At 39.4% G+C, this 16246-nt stretch overlaps 1 protein-coding gene across 1 annotated transcript in view; it reads left to right on the top strand.

Moving 5' to 3' along the window:
• Nucleotides 1–16246, top strand: part of LOC114641155 (CD276 antigen homolog) — a 52668-nt gene that overhangs the window by 24658 nt on the left and 11764 nt on the right. Inside the window, exons 2-3 of the mRNA XM_028790265.1 lie at nucleotides 2199–2242; nucleotides 14238–14549. Coding sequence (XP_028646098.1) covers nucleotides 2199–2242; nucleotides 14238–14549 — 356 coding nt within the window. The remainder of the gene's footprint in view (nucleotides 1–2198; nucleotides 2243–14237; nucleotides 14550–16246) is intronic.

The following is a 16246-nucleotide window of genomic DNA, read 5'->3' as shown; positions in this document are numbered from 1 at the left end:
ACCCCTAACTTGAGGCTGTAATTGCTGCCAAAGGTGCATCGACAAAGTATTGAGTAAAGGCTGTGAATACTTATGTATATGTGATTTCTCCGTTTTTTTATTTTTAATAAATTTGCAAAAACCTCAAGTAAACTTTTTTCACGTTGTCATTATGGGGTGTTGTGTGTAGAATTCTGAGGGAAAAAAATGAATTTAATCCATTTTGGAATAAGGCTGTAACATAACAAAATGTGGAAAAAGTAATGCGCTGGGAATACTTTCTGGATGCACTGTATATTTGGAAATTTGGTGTGCAACAAGACAATGCCACGAGCACCTGCTGGCTTGTAATATGAATACGGCCGAGTGCTTTTATTGTGAAGCCTCAAGATTCTCATTTTAAAAAGTCCAATGGTTTCTTTCTGTAATCAGCATGCTTCATTTCTATAAATGTTGTTTATAGTCTTCATTGAAGTATTGGCTGATCCACCAAACTACTGTACATTTGGGTTGTGATCTATGGGTTAAGACACATTGGTTTAAAGCATTTTCTGCATCAAATCAGTATAAACATTTATTGTTCTTCAGGCCCTCTCATAACTGTTAAAGGTGCTAAAAACAGCCTTTGCAACCATAAACATTTTCAAAGAACATAAATTATTAAGTGAGTCAAAAGAAGAAGAGGATGTGCGAGATAGAAAAAGAGAAGGGAAGTGGGAGTATTTGTTTCATTGAATAAGAGACGTTGCTGTTTTATTTATGAGCTAGAATTGTCTTCTTAATTAATTTTTCATGAGTTCATCTCAGTTGCCTAGTGCCAACATTGCTCTTTGTGTTTTATCAGACAACAGTTGTATGATAATTACATTCATTTAGTTTAATTATATTGTTTTGTAGCACTGCTACGTAAATATACATGTTTATTTATGACCAGTAATTAAATGTTGTTTACAGCTGCCCTTTTGCATGTATATGAATCTTGATGTATGTGTAAAGGTCATTGCTCATTAACTGGAGATCGAATGAGGCAGAACTACGCATAGCATTTTTCCTTCCCTGGTGATGAAATTTCCATTTGCTATATATGTCTGTTCCAGTTATTAGGATTTAAAGCCAAGCAAATCATGTTGTGTCCTGTTCTATCTGTTTTATGCCATGTACATGGGAAAGAAACACCATTCCTTTGTTCATTCATTTGTTCATTCAATTCAATTCAGTTTCTTTTTGTATTTTGTTTATTTTTTTTCATCCTTGATGGAGTGTAGGCACAAAGCACAGTGACAATTTCCCAGGTAAATGCAATTACAAACTTCACCAATCACTAATTACATAATGAGTATACATAAAGACATGGATTTGTTTAAACACACAAGAAAGCAAAGCAGTTAGAAACTGACTGACATAAATGGAACCCAACAGCCCATTAACATTTTTGGTGAACTTGTTAAAAATACAGCAGACAGTTATGAAAGTCACTGTAATAAAACTAGATAGAGAGATAAATAAAATCAGTTTGTCTGTAGAAATAAATCACTGGAAAGTCTCATCATTGTGGTATGACATTGGTACAGGGCATCTTGTCTCTCTAGTCTTACTAATCGCTGCACCCTCTGGAGAATGTGTGCTCATCAATGACAGTCATTTTCTAACCCATGTAGTCCTGAAGAAGATCATGTGGGGTGCTAAAGCCTATCCCAGCTAGCATAGGGCACAAGGCAGGACAGGGCACACACACACACACACCCACACCAAACACACACCAGGGACAATTTAGAATAGCCAATGCACTTAACCTGCATGTCTTTGGACTGTGGGAGGAAACTCATGCAGACACGGGGAAGACAAGTGAACTCCATGCAGGGAGGACCCGGGAAGCGAACCCAGGTCTCCTTACTTTGAGGCAGAAACACCACCACTGCACCACTGTGCTGCCTTCATCTATGGCACATTTATGGTATTTTCACATTATGTCTACTTTTTGGCCTTCCAGACAATTAAGTTTACTTGTAATTTTAAACTGTGCTTCTGTGAGTGCAGTTTTATAATGTGATTAATGAACTGTTTAAAAGCTTTGTTAAAATCGTTTTTGATTATAGGTTCATCTAAAGAACAATAAGTCATTAGGTGTAAAATGTGAAAGGTATTTTCGAAAAGTTACTTGTGTGGTACCTACTACTGCTTTAATAACATTTTACATTTTTTCTGTCTTTTTTCAACAGATGTTTGAAGATTCTCCTTTTGTTGATGCTGACGTTACTATACGGTAAGAGTTAAATTCATATATCTACTTTCAGAGCTCAGTGCATTCAAAGAAAGCTCACAAATTGAGTAACCTGTGCACTGCACCTCTCCAAATGCCAAGACTACACTCAGTTTGAAGATAGGTACTGTAGATATTTAGATCAAATCAAATCAAATTTTATTTGACACATGCAGTTAAACACACAGAGCAAATTTTGTGAAATACAAAGTTATTTGTTAAAATCCCTAAATGTAGTATTGGAGGTAAGGGTGGGAGTTAAAGAAATCTCACCTTTCCTTGTGTGCCTAATAAGAGTTTAGTACTTTACAATTTAAAATAGAAAATATTTCTGCCAAAATAAAAGGTTTATAACACCTGGTCTTCTATAGTTAAGCATTTGCCTTGAAGAAGTGGTCTGCTATTATCTAAAACCATGAAGTTGGACAACTGGTAGCAGTTACCATAATCCAAATTCATGCACTACTTAGCAGCACTGCCTTTATATTAGAGGGGTGATCTGACCAGATGAGACAACATTCTCAGGTTTAGGTTTATATTTATTTCCCTAGCAGGTGCTTACATCTAAAAACAAATTCCAAAAGTGGTCAACATAGTTGAGTAAACATCAGTCTGGGGGACTATTTGGGAACAACTGCTACAGGGAAAGTGTACAAAATTAATCATTATAGGTGAAGAGCTGAGAACAAAATGCCAGCCAGTTACAATTCCAAAGTTACAAAACCTAACAGCTGATATCAGTCAGACAGAAATTCACCAAACAAGAGAGTCTTCAAATGGCTCTGAAACACATTGAGGGGATTCAGGTGTCTCAATGGAGGTGGGCAGCTCATTTCACCAGCCAGGAGCTACACATGAAGATTCTGGTTTGAGATTTGATGCCACACAGATGGGGCATCACCACAGGGTGTTCATTAGCAAACCAGTGTTGGCAAGAAGAAGCATAGGATCTCACAAGCTGCTCCATATGTATAGACGCTGACCCACTGACTGTAGCAAGCATCAAGGATCTGAACGTAATTCATGCCGCCACAGGATGCCAGTGTAGAGATTTGAAGAGAGGAGTGACATGTGCCCACCTCGGCTGGTTGAACACCAGATGTGCTGTTGCATTTGTTGTTCCTGTCAGCAGAGAGTTACAGTAGTCCAGATGTGAAAAGACCAAAGCCTGGACCAAGAATTGTGCTGCATATTCTTGCAGTGTCAGTGGTTAGTTAGGCTGCAGCTTCTAGGAACCACAAGAGTACTACGACTTAGGGCAGCTTTTGATTTGTACAGAGTTGATACATAGATTCAAGGTGAAGTGCTGCTTTTTAAAACTGTAAGATGCTGGGAAGGGACTGCGAACATCTTGTGTCTTTTTGTGTCATCTGTTTAACCCTACAATCAATTACAAATCAGATCAACACATCTGTTTATTCAAATGTGCAGAATATATAATCCAGACTTTCTGTCAGTACTATTTCAGTAGAGATCATAGACAATCCTTTCACTCTTTTTTTAAGGCATACTTTCTGTCTTTCAAGTTATTGATCAGATCTAGTGATACCTCTCAGTGTATACCTTTTAAAATATTGGACCTTCATCTTCATGTTACCACAGACCTGTATGAATAAGCAGTCACTAATTTCAGGCTTGTCAATAATAAGAATCTTTTGGCTGGTTTACAGTGAAGGCGCGAGCAGCCAAAACAACAGTTACTGTAATAATGTCCCTCCTGTGAACTTCATTTGGACTTTTAGAAAACTGCCCCTTCTTTTTCCATATGCTTAATAATTACACAGTGCCCTTTCCAGTGTGGCAGACAGCCAGGGATCTTGCCCTACCGGGACGCCTGGGTCAAGGAAGCCCCAGGAGAGGGGCAATATTTCCCCTGGACGCAAGAGGGCAGCCCCCCTGATTTCCATCAAGGGCCCAACCAAGGGGCTGCCTGGATGGTTCCTGAGCCCTGGAGGACAACACTTCTGCCACACCAGGAAGTGCTGCCGGAACACCATCATCAAGCACCTGGAGCACATCTGGGGCATGTTAAAAGGTGCCGCCTCACTCCCTTCGAGGAGCCAGAGTCGGGAGGAAGAAGACGGAGCTTGCGAGGGAGGAGTGGAGTGTGTGAGTCGCTGGAACCAAACTGAAAATAGCGTCTTTAAATAAACCGTGTGTTGTGGACATTGGTGTCATGTCTGTCTGTGGCCGGGCTAGCTATTACACCAGGCAGCATGAGATTTAAGACAGATGAGGTTTCTTTAATCAAATTCAACTTGATCAGTGCTCTAGCTACATAAACACAAGTAGAAGATGCATAAGAAAATGGCCCCATTAACAAGCTGACTTACCTGTTGAAGTGATTGGGGTTCATACATTCAAATTTTATTTATCCATTGATGAAAGAAAAAAACATGATGGTTAATTGAATAGGATATTTGTAAAGATGGACATTTCAAAATTTAATTTTAATGGTGTACAGAAAATAGGAGTAAGGTATAGAGACAAGTAACCACTACAGTTACCCTCCTTAAGTGACGGGCCTAAGGATAGGACTTCAGATTCAGCAGATGGTGTTCTTTGGAGCCCCAAATCCACTATTTCTATTTGAGATGCATACCCACGGGGAGGGACACTCATGCAGGGCCTCTCTTATTGTATACAGTAATGTAAGATAAGGGGAGACAGAGCATGTCTAAATATAAGATCTGCTTTCTTAGGCAAAACTCTTCTTATTAGAGAGCTTAGCATCATTCCACACCAGTACCAAGGCTGAGACCACTAGGATGTTTGCCTTTGTCCACCTCTGTTTGGTTTGTGGATGATGAGCCCACATACTTCTCCACAAAAGCTTCTTTGGAAAGACATCAAATAGACTTTGTGGGTTATCCTTCTAGGGCAGGTTCCAGTGTTCCTGTTCTTTGCAAGGTTGTCATAGTCTTAATTTGATTGATTGGAAAAGTCAAATATTGCATCTGATTATCTGGAAGATGTTTGTCCCAGTACATATGTTGTAAGTGAACTGTGCAGTGAACAATGCAGATTCTGGTTGGTAATGGATACTTGATTATTTGCCTTAATGGTATCCATATGCAAGAATGCCGACTTGCTTGTGTAGTTCAAGCTGAACATGGTGCTCACATTAAAATAAATGGGGCATTGCTCCTTGAATAAGGTAATAACTCCTGAATAGCCTCTGAAATTTCTGATAATGAGCCTGGTATCAACCTGGTGTCAAAGTTACAGTAGGTTGTCTTGAAATATCTCCAGAAGTTAAAATCCCTTTGTTGCCGATAAACTTACATTCCAAAATAATCACACAGCTTTACTCTAACTGGAACAAACATGAGTCAGTCAGTCAGTCAGTCAGTCAGTCAGTCAGTCAGTCTGTCTGTCTGTCTGTCTGTCTGTCTGTCTGTCTGTCTGTCTGTCTGTCTGTCTGTCTGTCTGTCTATCTATCTATCTATCTAAAAGTACTAAGAAGTATTTAAATTCTTTTCTTCTTTTATAAATAGTGTCTATCTATCTATCTATCTATCTATCTATCTATCTATCTATCTATCTATCTATCTATCTATCTATCTATCTATCTATCTATCTATCTATCTATCTATCTATCTATCTATCTATCTATCTATCTATCTATCTATCAGCAGGCCTAGGGACTGCTAATTGAAGAGCCATGCTGATCAATGGAGATTCATACATGTGACTTTGGTCTACTTTATCTATTCTATGAACATTTGTAAAGAAAAAAAAAAAAACCAAATTAGATGACTATTTATATGAAAATTATATACAAAATAGCAACCAACATAGAGTTATAAGAGGAAAATTCTTCCCAAACCGGTTTGTTAGTCAGCTGGAAGAGTTCTTAAAAAGAAATGATCGAACCTGACACCAGAAAAGACATTTTTTATAGATTTCAAAGAAATAAAAGGTACATTAATTATAAACACAAAGGACCTCATGTATAAACGGTGTGTGTGTGTGTGTGTGTGTACATTTCCAGTTTTGTCCGTACGCCCTGTTTTAGTGTGAATTCTATGCAAACCGTTATACACAGGGCCAAAGATGAGTTGGGCTAACCTGAAGGAACAGAAGGATTTAAAGGTTTACTTTTATGGAATTTTCTAATTCTTCAAGGAAGCATGCAGGGATCCAATGTCGGGTTATATTGTGAAAACTTCTGCATATATAATAAATCAAGGGCACTTAGCTGATATTCTAGGTGGCCACATTTGGAGTCCTGTGTGCAGTTCTGGTCACCACGCTACAAAAAAGACAGAGCAGCATTTGAAGCTGTACAGAGGAAAGTGCCGAGTATGTCATAGGGACTAAAGTCTCTCTCCTACCCTGAGAGATTAAACAAATTAAACCACTTTGATGTGGAACATTTTATCAACATTGGTCAAAAGAGGATTCCATCCATTATCCAACCCGCTATATCCTGTCTACAGGGTCATGGGGGTCTGCTAGAGCCAATCCCAGCATGCAAGGCAGGAAACAAACCCCAGGCAGGGCTCCATCCCACCACAGGGTGCACACACACACCAGGGACAATTTAGGATCACCAATGCACCAAACCTGCATGTCTTTGGAGTGTGGCAGGAAACCCATGCAGACACAGAGAGAACATGCAAACTCCACACAGGGAGGACCCGGGAAGTGAACCTGGGTCTCCTTACTGCGAGGCAGCAGCGCTACCACTGCACTACTGTGTTGCCCCAAAAGAGGATTCTTTCAGTTAAATCCTGAATCATATGCTCTAAGGAAGTGTTGCATGGTGGTAATGCTGCTCTTTCGCAGTAAGGAGTCCAAGATTTGTATCCCGGGTCCTCCCTGCATGGAATTTGCATGTTCTCCACATGCCTGCATGTGTTTTCTTCAAGTGCTCTGGCTTTTTCCCCAAAGTCCAAAGACATGTGGGTTAGGTGGATGGGCTTTGCTAATTTGGGCCTAGTGTGTGTGTGAGTGTGTGCATTCATCCTGTGATGAACTGCTGCCCTGTCCAGATATTGTTCCTGCCTTGCACCCTATTGTTGCTGAGATAGGTTCTAGACCCCTCCCCACCCCACCAACAACCAAGACCATGCTCAGTATTAAGTGCACTTTGAAATTGTTATCGTATGATATGGTATGCTGCACGGACACCTAGAGGTGACTATGTGAAGCTCATTCAAGGTGAAATCTGTGAAGCATTTATTCCAAATGTTTATCTCTGCAGCCCAGAGCCTCCACCCTAGAGCTCCAAGGGTGGTCCAATGGGCACCAATAGAGTCTAGCTGCAGATCACCAGAGCTTTGTCTAGTTACACTATTGTTAAGGTTAGGGTTTTCAAATTATTATATTACTCAAATAACAATGACTGTCAAGTAAACCAAGTGACATACATGTGCAATCCAATTGGCTGTAAAGTACTAATGTGGGCAAGATATTTTTTTTTTTGTAAGTTTTAGAAGAATGGACTTTGGTGTTCAGCACATGGCTAGTCATTAAAATTAAACATTTCAAACTGGACTGTTTGCCAAATTATTCACCAGGATTTTTAAAATTCAAATAGTACATGCATTTTTGTAGAAATTATTTAGCTTATTTTTACATGGTTAACTGAAATATTACATGGAGTATGATGAACTATTTGTGAACTAATTTAGAGAATTATATTGCTAATAGTGGGGCTCATTTGAAATATATATATATTTGCAGCTGGAGATCCACAAAGGGAGAAAATGAATCGCGTATCATAAAGTAGTTTTTATTCCTGAGCTTCCAGCCCTTACCAGGGGTCTTCATCAGAGGATAATGCTTAGACTTACAAGAAACAAAGGCAATAAATAGGAAAAAATTATGTGTTCTGGGGGTGGCTAAGTCAGTGTGTTCAGGGGGGGGGGGGGGTAGGTATTGGTTGTAAAGATTTTATTTATTATGTACATGTTCTTCTTAAGTTAGCATATGCTGGGTTCACGTCCAAGTGTCTGTTAATGGCGTTCTCATTTGATAGCCAAGATTCGGCCAGCTCTCAGGCACTTTTAGTACTGGCCTTAAATCTTACTTGTACATTGTCCCAGTTAAATGTGTGTCCTGTTGATTTTGTATGCGTATAGATCTGTGATCGTGAGTCCTTCTTTCTGACGGCGTTGTGATGTCCCTGTATACATGTTGCAATTCTTTTTGAAGTTTGTCCTATGTATACCGCTGCTCAAGAACTGCATGGAATTCTATAAACTGCGTTTTCGTGTTTCTGCTGTCGATCTCTTGTTTTTAGCATTAAAGAGAACCGTGCGCAGATTGTTCGTGGGTTTGTGTGCTATTCTGATGCCTGACTTGGCCAGGATGCGCGCTGTACCTTCAGACACCTTGTGGTGATAAGGGAGTGAGTGCCAGGTGGGGTGGGGGTCTGATTCAAGTCGATTGTTTGCTGAGTTTTTTGGCGTCTTCTGTGTCAGCTCCGATTAATGAATGTTTTTGAGTATCCATTTGAAGTGAAAAGACGGAAGAGATAGCGTCTCTCATTCATTTTTGTCTCCTTCATATTACAATGAGTGTGGACTCTTCTGAACAGAGTTTTAATACAGCTCCATTTATGAGATACTGGGTGGTTGCTGGTAAAGTGTAATATCTTGTCTGCATAGCATTCCTTATGGTAAAAAAACTCAACAAACAATCGACTTGAACCAGAATCCCCACCCCACCTGGCACTCACTCCTTTATCACCACAAGGTGTCTGAAGGTGCAACACGCACACAAACCCACGAACAATCTGCTCACGGTTCTCTTTAATGCTAAAAACAAGAGATCGACGGCAGAAACATGAAAAGCAGTTTATAGCATTCCATGCAGTTCTTGCTCAACGGTATACATAGGACAAACTTCAAAAAGAATCGCAACACGTATACAGGAGCATCGTAACGCTGTCAGAAGGAAGGACTCACGATCACTGATCTATACGCATACAAAATCAACAGGACATACATTTAACTGGGACAATGTACAAGTAAGATTTAAGGCCAGTACTAAAAGTGCCAGAGAGCTGGCCGAATCTTGGCTATCAAATGAGAACGCCAACAACAGACATTTGGACACAAACCCAGCATATGTAAACTTAAGAAGAACATGTTCATAATAAAAAAAAAACTTTACAACCAATACCCCCCCCCGAACACACTGACTTAGCCCCCCCACATAATTTTTCCTATATATTGCCTTTGATTCTTGTAAGTCTAAGCATTATCCTCTGATGAAGGCCCCTGGCAGGAGCTAAAAGATCAGGAATAAAAACTACTTTATGATACGTGATTCATTTTCTCCCTTTGTGGATCTCCACCTGCAAATATGCAAACCGTATCACAGACCTTCTCTTCCATATATATATATATGTATATATTGTGACAAACTGCCAGGAACCCTGTCCCGCAAGGATGCCTGGAGGAAGGATGGACTAGGAGAGCACCACTATTCTTCCCTGGGTGAATGGACGGTCCTTGAACCCTGGAGGACAGCATGTCCAGTACACCAAGAAGTACTGATGGACCAGGAATGGTGCAAGGGCAGCACTTCTGCCACACTGGGGAGTGCTGCTGGAAGGTCATCATTGTGCACCTGGAGCACATCTGGGGCAGGATAAAAGGGGCTGCCTCACTCCAATCGGAGAGCCGGAGTCGGGTGGAAGAGGACGGAGCTTGCGAGAGATGAGTGGAGGTGGCCGAAAGGAGCAAGGACTGAGCAACCACTTTAAATATTGTAAATAGAGAAAATAAAACGTGTGTGTTTTGGGCATTCTGGTGTCGTGTCTGTCTGTGGCCGGGCTGTCTTTTACAATATATACAGTGCATCTGGAAAGTATTCACAGCGCATCGCTTTTTCCACATTTTGTTATGTTACAGCCTTATTCCAAAATGGATTAAATTCATTTTTTTCCTCAGAATTCTACACACAACACCCCATAATGACAACGTGAAAAAAGTTTACTAGAGATTTTTGCAAATTTATTAAAAATGAAAAAACTGAGAAATCCCATGTACATAAGTATTCACAGCCTTTTCCATGAAGCTAAAGTTAATGTAGACAAGATAAAGTCTGTGGCTGAAAGTCATTATTGGCTGTCAGCAAATGTGTACAATCACAACGCTTTGGAAATGTAAAAATGTGCTGGAATGTATAGTTATCTAATTTGACGTACCCTGTGAATTCTAATCATGTAATCTGATATCCTCAAACAACGAGATTAGCAACTGCGGTCAACAAGCTTGACATCCCCTCCGTCTAGAACTCATTTAATATAACTTTGGGTTAAGCTAATGGTGTCTTTCTCTCGAAGAGTGCATTATTGTACAAAGAGGTAAGAAATAACCACTGGTATTTAATATACAGCCAAAGAAAAGGGGCCTCATGCATAGAATTCACACTTAAACATGGCGCACAAACAAAACTAGAAATGTGTGCATCCACAAACAAATCCAGATGTGAAAAACTGTGAGTATCCCAAATTCCACGCAGTTCCCCTTTATAAACCCCATTGAATGTGAAATTTAACACACATGACTACAACCCAAACCCGACTCTTCCCAGAATTTTGCATATTTTAATATGTAAATCAATATAAATAGCCCCTTCCATTTAATGTTTTTTTAAAATACAGTTACAAAAGCATGTGGAGAAAAAGAAGAATTTCAGTGAGTGCAAAGTGGAGACAAGGAAAAACGTACTATTTGTTGGCTTAAACAGTGGTATAAGCAAGAAAAGAAAGTTATGAAGTGATCAAGTTCAGAAAGTCACACAGTTCCTGAAATAAAAAAGATGTGGTCAGATATCAAAGTTGCCGTGAAAAGGTGAGTTGCAGCCCACTGTCTTGTTTATTCTGTTTCAGACAATATTACAAAAGCTAACTCCCGTGTGGAGGACATGATGGTGCTGCTGTGCCCAGCACATCTTCAGGCATTGGCTGCACACACACCTCTGCCTCAGAAACCACTGGATGACCATTTTGTCATGTGCTGACTGATGCTCTCCTGGAGTGGAAAACTGCAATAGAAATGTGGCCAATGAACTAAGGAATATACTGTAAGGGCTCTACCATGAGATATTGACCACAATTTAAATGAATTGGTTAAAAAATAAATGCTGCATCTGATTACCTGTTTTTACATTCTGCTAATTACATTCAAAGAAAGTTGTAACGTTGTCTGATTTGGCCTATCATTTGGTGGGTTTGGGTTAGGTTCATCATATTGCATCTCTTCAGGTATGGGCAAGCCAACATTCTGTGCCACATTATGCAGCCAGCTACATGAATGCAAAATGCGACACAATATCTGTGGACTATAGAGCAGCACATTAATAGAGTTGAAATGCTTTCTATTTACAAAAGCAAATTCATTCTCTGAAGGCGCCTTTATAGTGTAGGATTGGCACTGAAGCCCACAATGGACCGATTCTCAGTTCTTTACATGGCTCTTTGAGATGACTTATTTTTAAAAGGACTGCTTGCCTTTTGCCGCACTAGTTGGAAAAAGCACCTGTGACTGTGTGGAGTTACCGTTTTTAAAGGCTCTTCAGGTATAGATGATGTAATGCCATTTCATTCTTTTGGTAATTCATCCCTGGCTGATGTAACTTGTCCAATGCTGTTGCAATAGCAATGTGCATGCAGTCGGTCACTCAGATTACATTTGGAAAACCAGACATTACTGCGAATTTCGCTTTTGTTTGCCATTTCAATCACAGTGTAAGGAAATCTTATATGTCTGGATGACAAGCAGATAATACCATCCCATACAGCTGACATAATGTGACTCGGTGATGAATGTGAAATACCCGATCGGTTAGCAATTTCACATTGAAACGCTCCTGTGGCTGCAAACCAGAGGGTGGACAGAACTTGCAAAAGAGCAGGTAGAGCACAATTCCTCAAAGTCTGCCTTTGTAAAGCTGGCGCCAGTTCAGCACACAGCTCTAAGAGGACAGCTCATGGAAATCGACTTAGGAGCCAGTCATCATCATCTATAAATACGCACCCTCTTCAATTTACGATGTCTTCTAACAAGGCTAAAGCAGCTATGGTATTTTGAATAGTTTGGCCATTCCGAGCACCATTATATTGTTAAAGAATGATTACAGTCAAGTGATTTTTTTTTTTTTTTTGCAGACGTGTCTGTCCATGATTATCTATCTATCTATCTATCTATCTATCTATCTATCTATCTATCTATCTATCTATCTATCTATCTATCTATCTGTCTGTCTGTCTGTCTGTCTGTCTGTCTGTCTGTCTGTCTGTCTGTCTACTGTATTCCTTGTTCTAAAAACTCTCTTTTCAGTTTCGAGTAGTGTTTTATCTTGGTAGAGTAATATATATATATTGCTCTACTTTCCCCTATTGTATTATTAATATGTAGCCTTTGTCAGAATGCCTAATCTCCCCAACTTACCACAGTTTATAAGGTATTATAGTATATAACTTATCCCCACCTTCCCTTCTATATCTATAGACAATTAGGTGTAGTAAGAGACAAGCAGGAGTTAAGTTACAATTTAAACAATGTATTATTGGTAATATTCATAAATAATAACAATATGCAAAGTACATTTGAATATTGGCAACCATACAACCTGATTAAATGGTGATGTGTAATTTCAGGCGGCACACAGACTTACAGTTGTTTAAAATGTCTCTAGTTAAGACATCATTGGTGCTCAGCTTTCTAAAGAACAGGCCAAAAACCTGTTCAATATGGGTGCCGAGTTGTGCTCTCCATTGTGTTGTCCTTTCAATTCATGGTGTGATGGTCTTCATCAGTTTGGTAAGAGAGAGAGGCTTCTTCATGATCAGAGGTTACTAAGAGAGAGAGAATGTGGTTGAACAAGCAGATTTATAGATTCTCTATCCAACCCTTAGAGCCAATAGGACGTCATGGTACTTAAAAGCTTCTGATCCAAGTCAATTCCAAACAGCCATACTTCAGACCAATGGGGGAATGCAACATCTTAAAACCTGCTGCCCCCAAGACCATATGTCTTTATAGTGTGCTTGCGGGGGTTGAAAGACTTTAGCAGAGAAACACTCGCCAAACTGGTTTAAGGCACATCCGCCCATCTCTGTCGTAAAATTCAAAGAGACCCATTCCTAAAGTGGGGGGGGAATAAACACTCATTAATGTAACACTAAATTACATTGCTTTGCCTAAATTACAAATAAAGACATACAAAATATTTATCAAGTTATATGCAAAATCTTACAACAAGTAGTGCCTTTAAACTCGTGGTGGTACATGGTTTATTATTAGTGAAATCCTTCACTCTGCCTATAGGCTGGTGTTATGTAGTCTGCTAATTCTAAGTCGCTTGCCTTACAAAAAACCTTTTTGAACTTCATCCAGCTCTGATCTCCAGCTACTAATTGAGTATTTGCTGGATCATGCTGTTGTATGGGTTTAAAAATAATAAATGTACAAAGATTATTATAGATACTTTTGGTATTTCTTTCCTGATTTTTGGAATCATTCCTTCTATGCTGTTTATTTTCATCAACTAGTTTTTAGCCTAAACACTTGTAATTCTCTATATGGCTGTAGCCTCTGAAGATCTTATCCTTGATGGTATGCTCTAGTGCATAAATATTTTCTGAACTTAACATGGTTGCTGGATTCATTACCTCTGTAAATTATGCATCAGTAAAAGTCTTGAAGCCATTACTGATGATACCACTGGTTCAGTTAATCCAAAGTGACATAGTTAAAATAAATGCAGATTTAGTAATTCCAGCCTGTGTCTTGAACTGTTGCTCTAGATTCTGGGTTCAATATTTAGGCAGAACACCCAATGACATTCTTGTGGTTGATTCTTGTGTGTTCATGTTCTCTTAAAAAATTAAGCAAAAAAGGTGATATAAAATATTGCTTACATTATGCAAGTTTTTCAGTAAACACTGAAAATTAAGTTTACCTTTCTAAAACATATTAACAAATAACTAAAAAATGTTTCTGTATTAATTTTTTTTTTTTAATTTTTTTTTAAGTGGTGCCAGAAGATATTGTTGAAAATTCTGGAAGAAAAGTGCTCCTTCCTTGCATTTTCCAAGCATCAACTTTAAGGACCTCATTTTCTTTGGTATGGAAAAAATTGCCAAGTACCAATATACTTTTTTACGAGAATGGAAAAAAAGATGTGATGGATGAATATGCAGGACGTGTTGACTTGAATGAAAATGAAATACTTCAGGGAAATCTTTCCCTTGTCTTGTCAAATATTCAAAAATCAGATGAAGGGGAATATATTTGTTACATACCCGAAAGTGCACGTTCACTGGATGTCAAGCTTTTTGTTAAAGGTAAGTGATAAAATCCAAAATAAACTATATTGTCCATTAGGTTAGTTGGGCTAATGTCTGGATAAACATCAAAATTAAATCGAAAGTGGAAGAATTTGTGTGGTAGTCAAAGCCTTTGGACAGTATTGTTTTATGTGATGGGTATTGAAAAGAATACCCCCCCAAACTTAAGAATATTCACATTTTGTTGCTGTGCAGACTCAAATGAAGACACACACAAAAAATGTCTCCAGCTGTATGTACTTAATGCAGTTTATAACAGCCATGTGAAAGATATAACAGCAACAGTTCAGAAAAAATAAAAAAACAGAATTGCTAAGATAATTAAAGGGTCACCTCCATGTCAGTACTTTGTGGAACTCCCTTTTGCTTTGATTCCAGCCATGAGTCTATTAGGATTCTTCTAAACCAACTTTGCCCACCTAGACTGTATGATATTTGCCCCCTCGTCTTTACAGAACTGCTCAAGCTCAGTCAGATTGGACGGTGACCGCTGCTGGACTGCAGTCTTCAAGTCACGCCACAGATTTTCATTCGGGTTTAAGTCTGGGCTCTGACGAGGCCACACGAGGGCATTCACCTTTTTCTCCTTCAGCCACTGTGTGGTCAACTTTGCTGTGTGCTTTGGGTCATCATCATGTTTAAAGGTGAACCTTCTTCCCATCAACAAACTTCTGGCCGCGTTAGCAGTTTTCCTCAAGAATTTGACACTGTTTTGCCCCATCCACTTGTCCTTTTGTCTTGGCAAGTGTCACAGTCCATTCTGCAAAGAAACCCCCCCATAACAGGATGCTACCCCTCCCAGCTTTACTGTAGGTCTGGCGTGTTCTTTGGATGGCAAGCTGTATTGGCAGCGAGGACAAATAGTTTGGTTTTGGTCTCATCTGGCCATAACACCTTTTCCTATGTGGGCCTCAGAATCTTCAAGTTCAAGCTCAATCGACACTTGATGTGAGGAGTGGCTTTTTTCTTGCAAGCCTCCCCTACAAGTCACATTTGTGGAGCATCGATGATATCATTGTCACCTGCACATAATGGCCACTCTTTGCCAGAAATTCCTGTAACTGCTTCAAAGTTGCTATCTGCCCCTTGGTAGTTTGCTCCTCGTTTAGAAGGACAACCTGATCCATTTAGGGTCCTAGTAGTGCTCAATGCTTTCCACTTCTTGATTGTGGATTTTACAGAACTCCTAGGGATTGATAAAGCCTTTGAAATGTTTTGGTTCCATCTCCTGATTTGTGCCTGTCCACAACTTTATCCTTGAGATCTTTTCACAATGCCTGGCCACCCATAGTTGATTGTTTGCTTTCAGATGTCCTTCCAATCACTGGAATACTCCAAGAGTAGCTGAATGAATCCAAATGATTAGAGTGGATTACAGGTGGAAGACAATTAGCTTGGTATCCAATGGAGGAGGTGACACTTGATTTACTTACACCTGATTGAGTTTATAAGGATTTTAGGGGGGGGGGGCATCTCAGTGATTCTGTTATGTTCTTATTTTTTACTTATTTTTTTTCTGAACTGTTGCTGTTATATTTTTCATTTGGCTGTTATAATAATAATAATTCATTACATTTATATAGCGCTTTTCTCAGTACTCAAAGCGCTATCCACACAGGGAGGAACCAGGAAGTAAGTTGCATTGAGGGCAGCATGGTGGCGCAGTGGTAGCGCTGCTGCCTCGCAGTTAGGAG

This window comes from Erpetoichthys calabaricus, chromosome 4, assembly GCF_900747795.2.
Source record: "Erpetoichthys calabaricus chromosome 4, fErpCal1.3, whole genome shotgun sequence".
Taxonomy (NCBI): domain Eukaryota; kingdom Metazoa; phylum Chordata; class Cladistia; order Polypteriformes; family Polypteridae; genus Erpetoichthys; species Erpetoichthys calabaricus.
The sequence above is the reverse complement of the archived record's forward strand: the minus strand, read 5'-3'. Positions and strand labels throughout refer to the sequence as shown.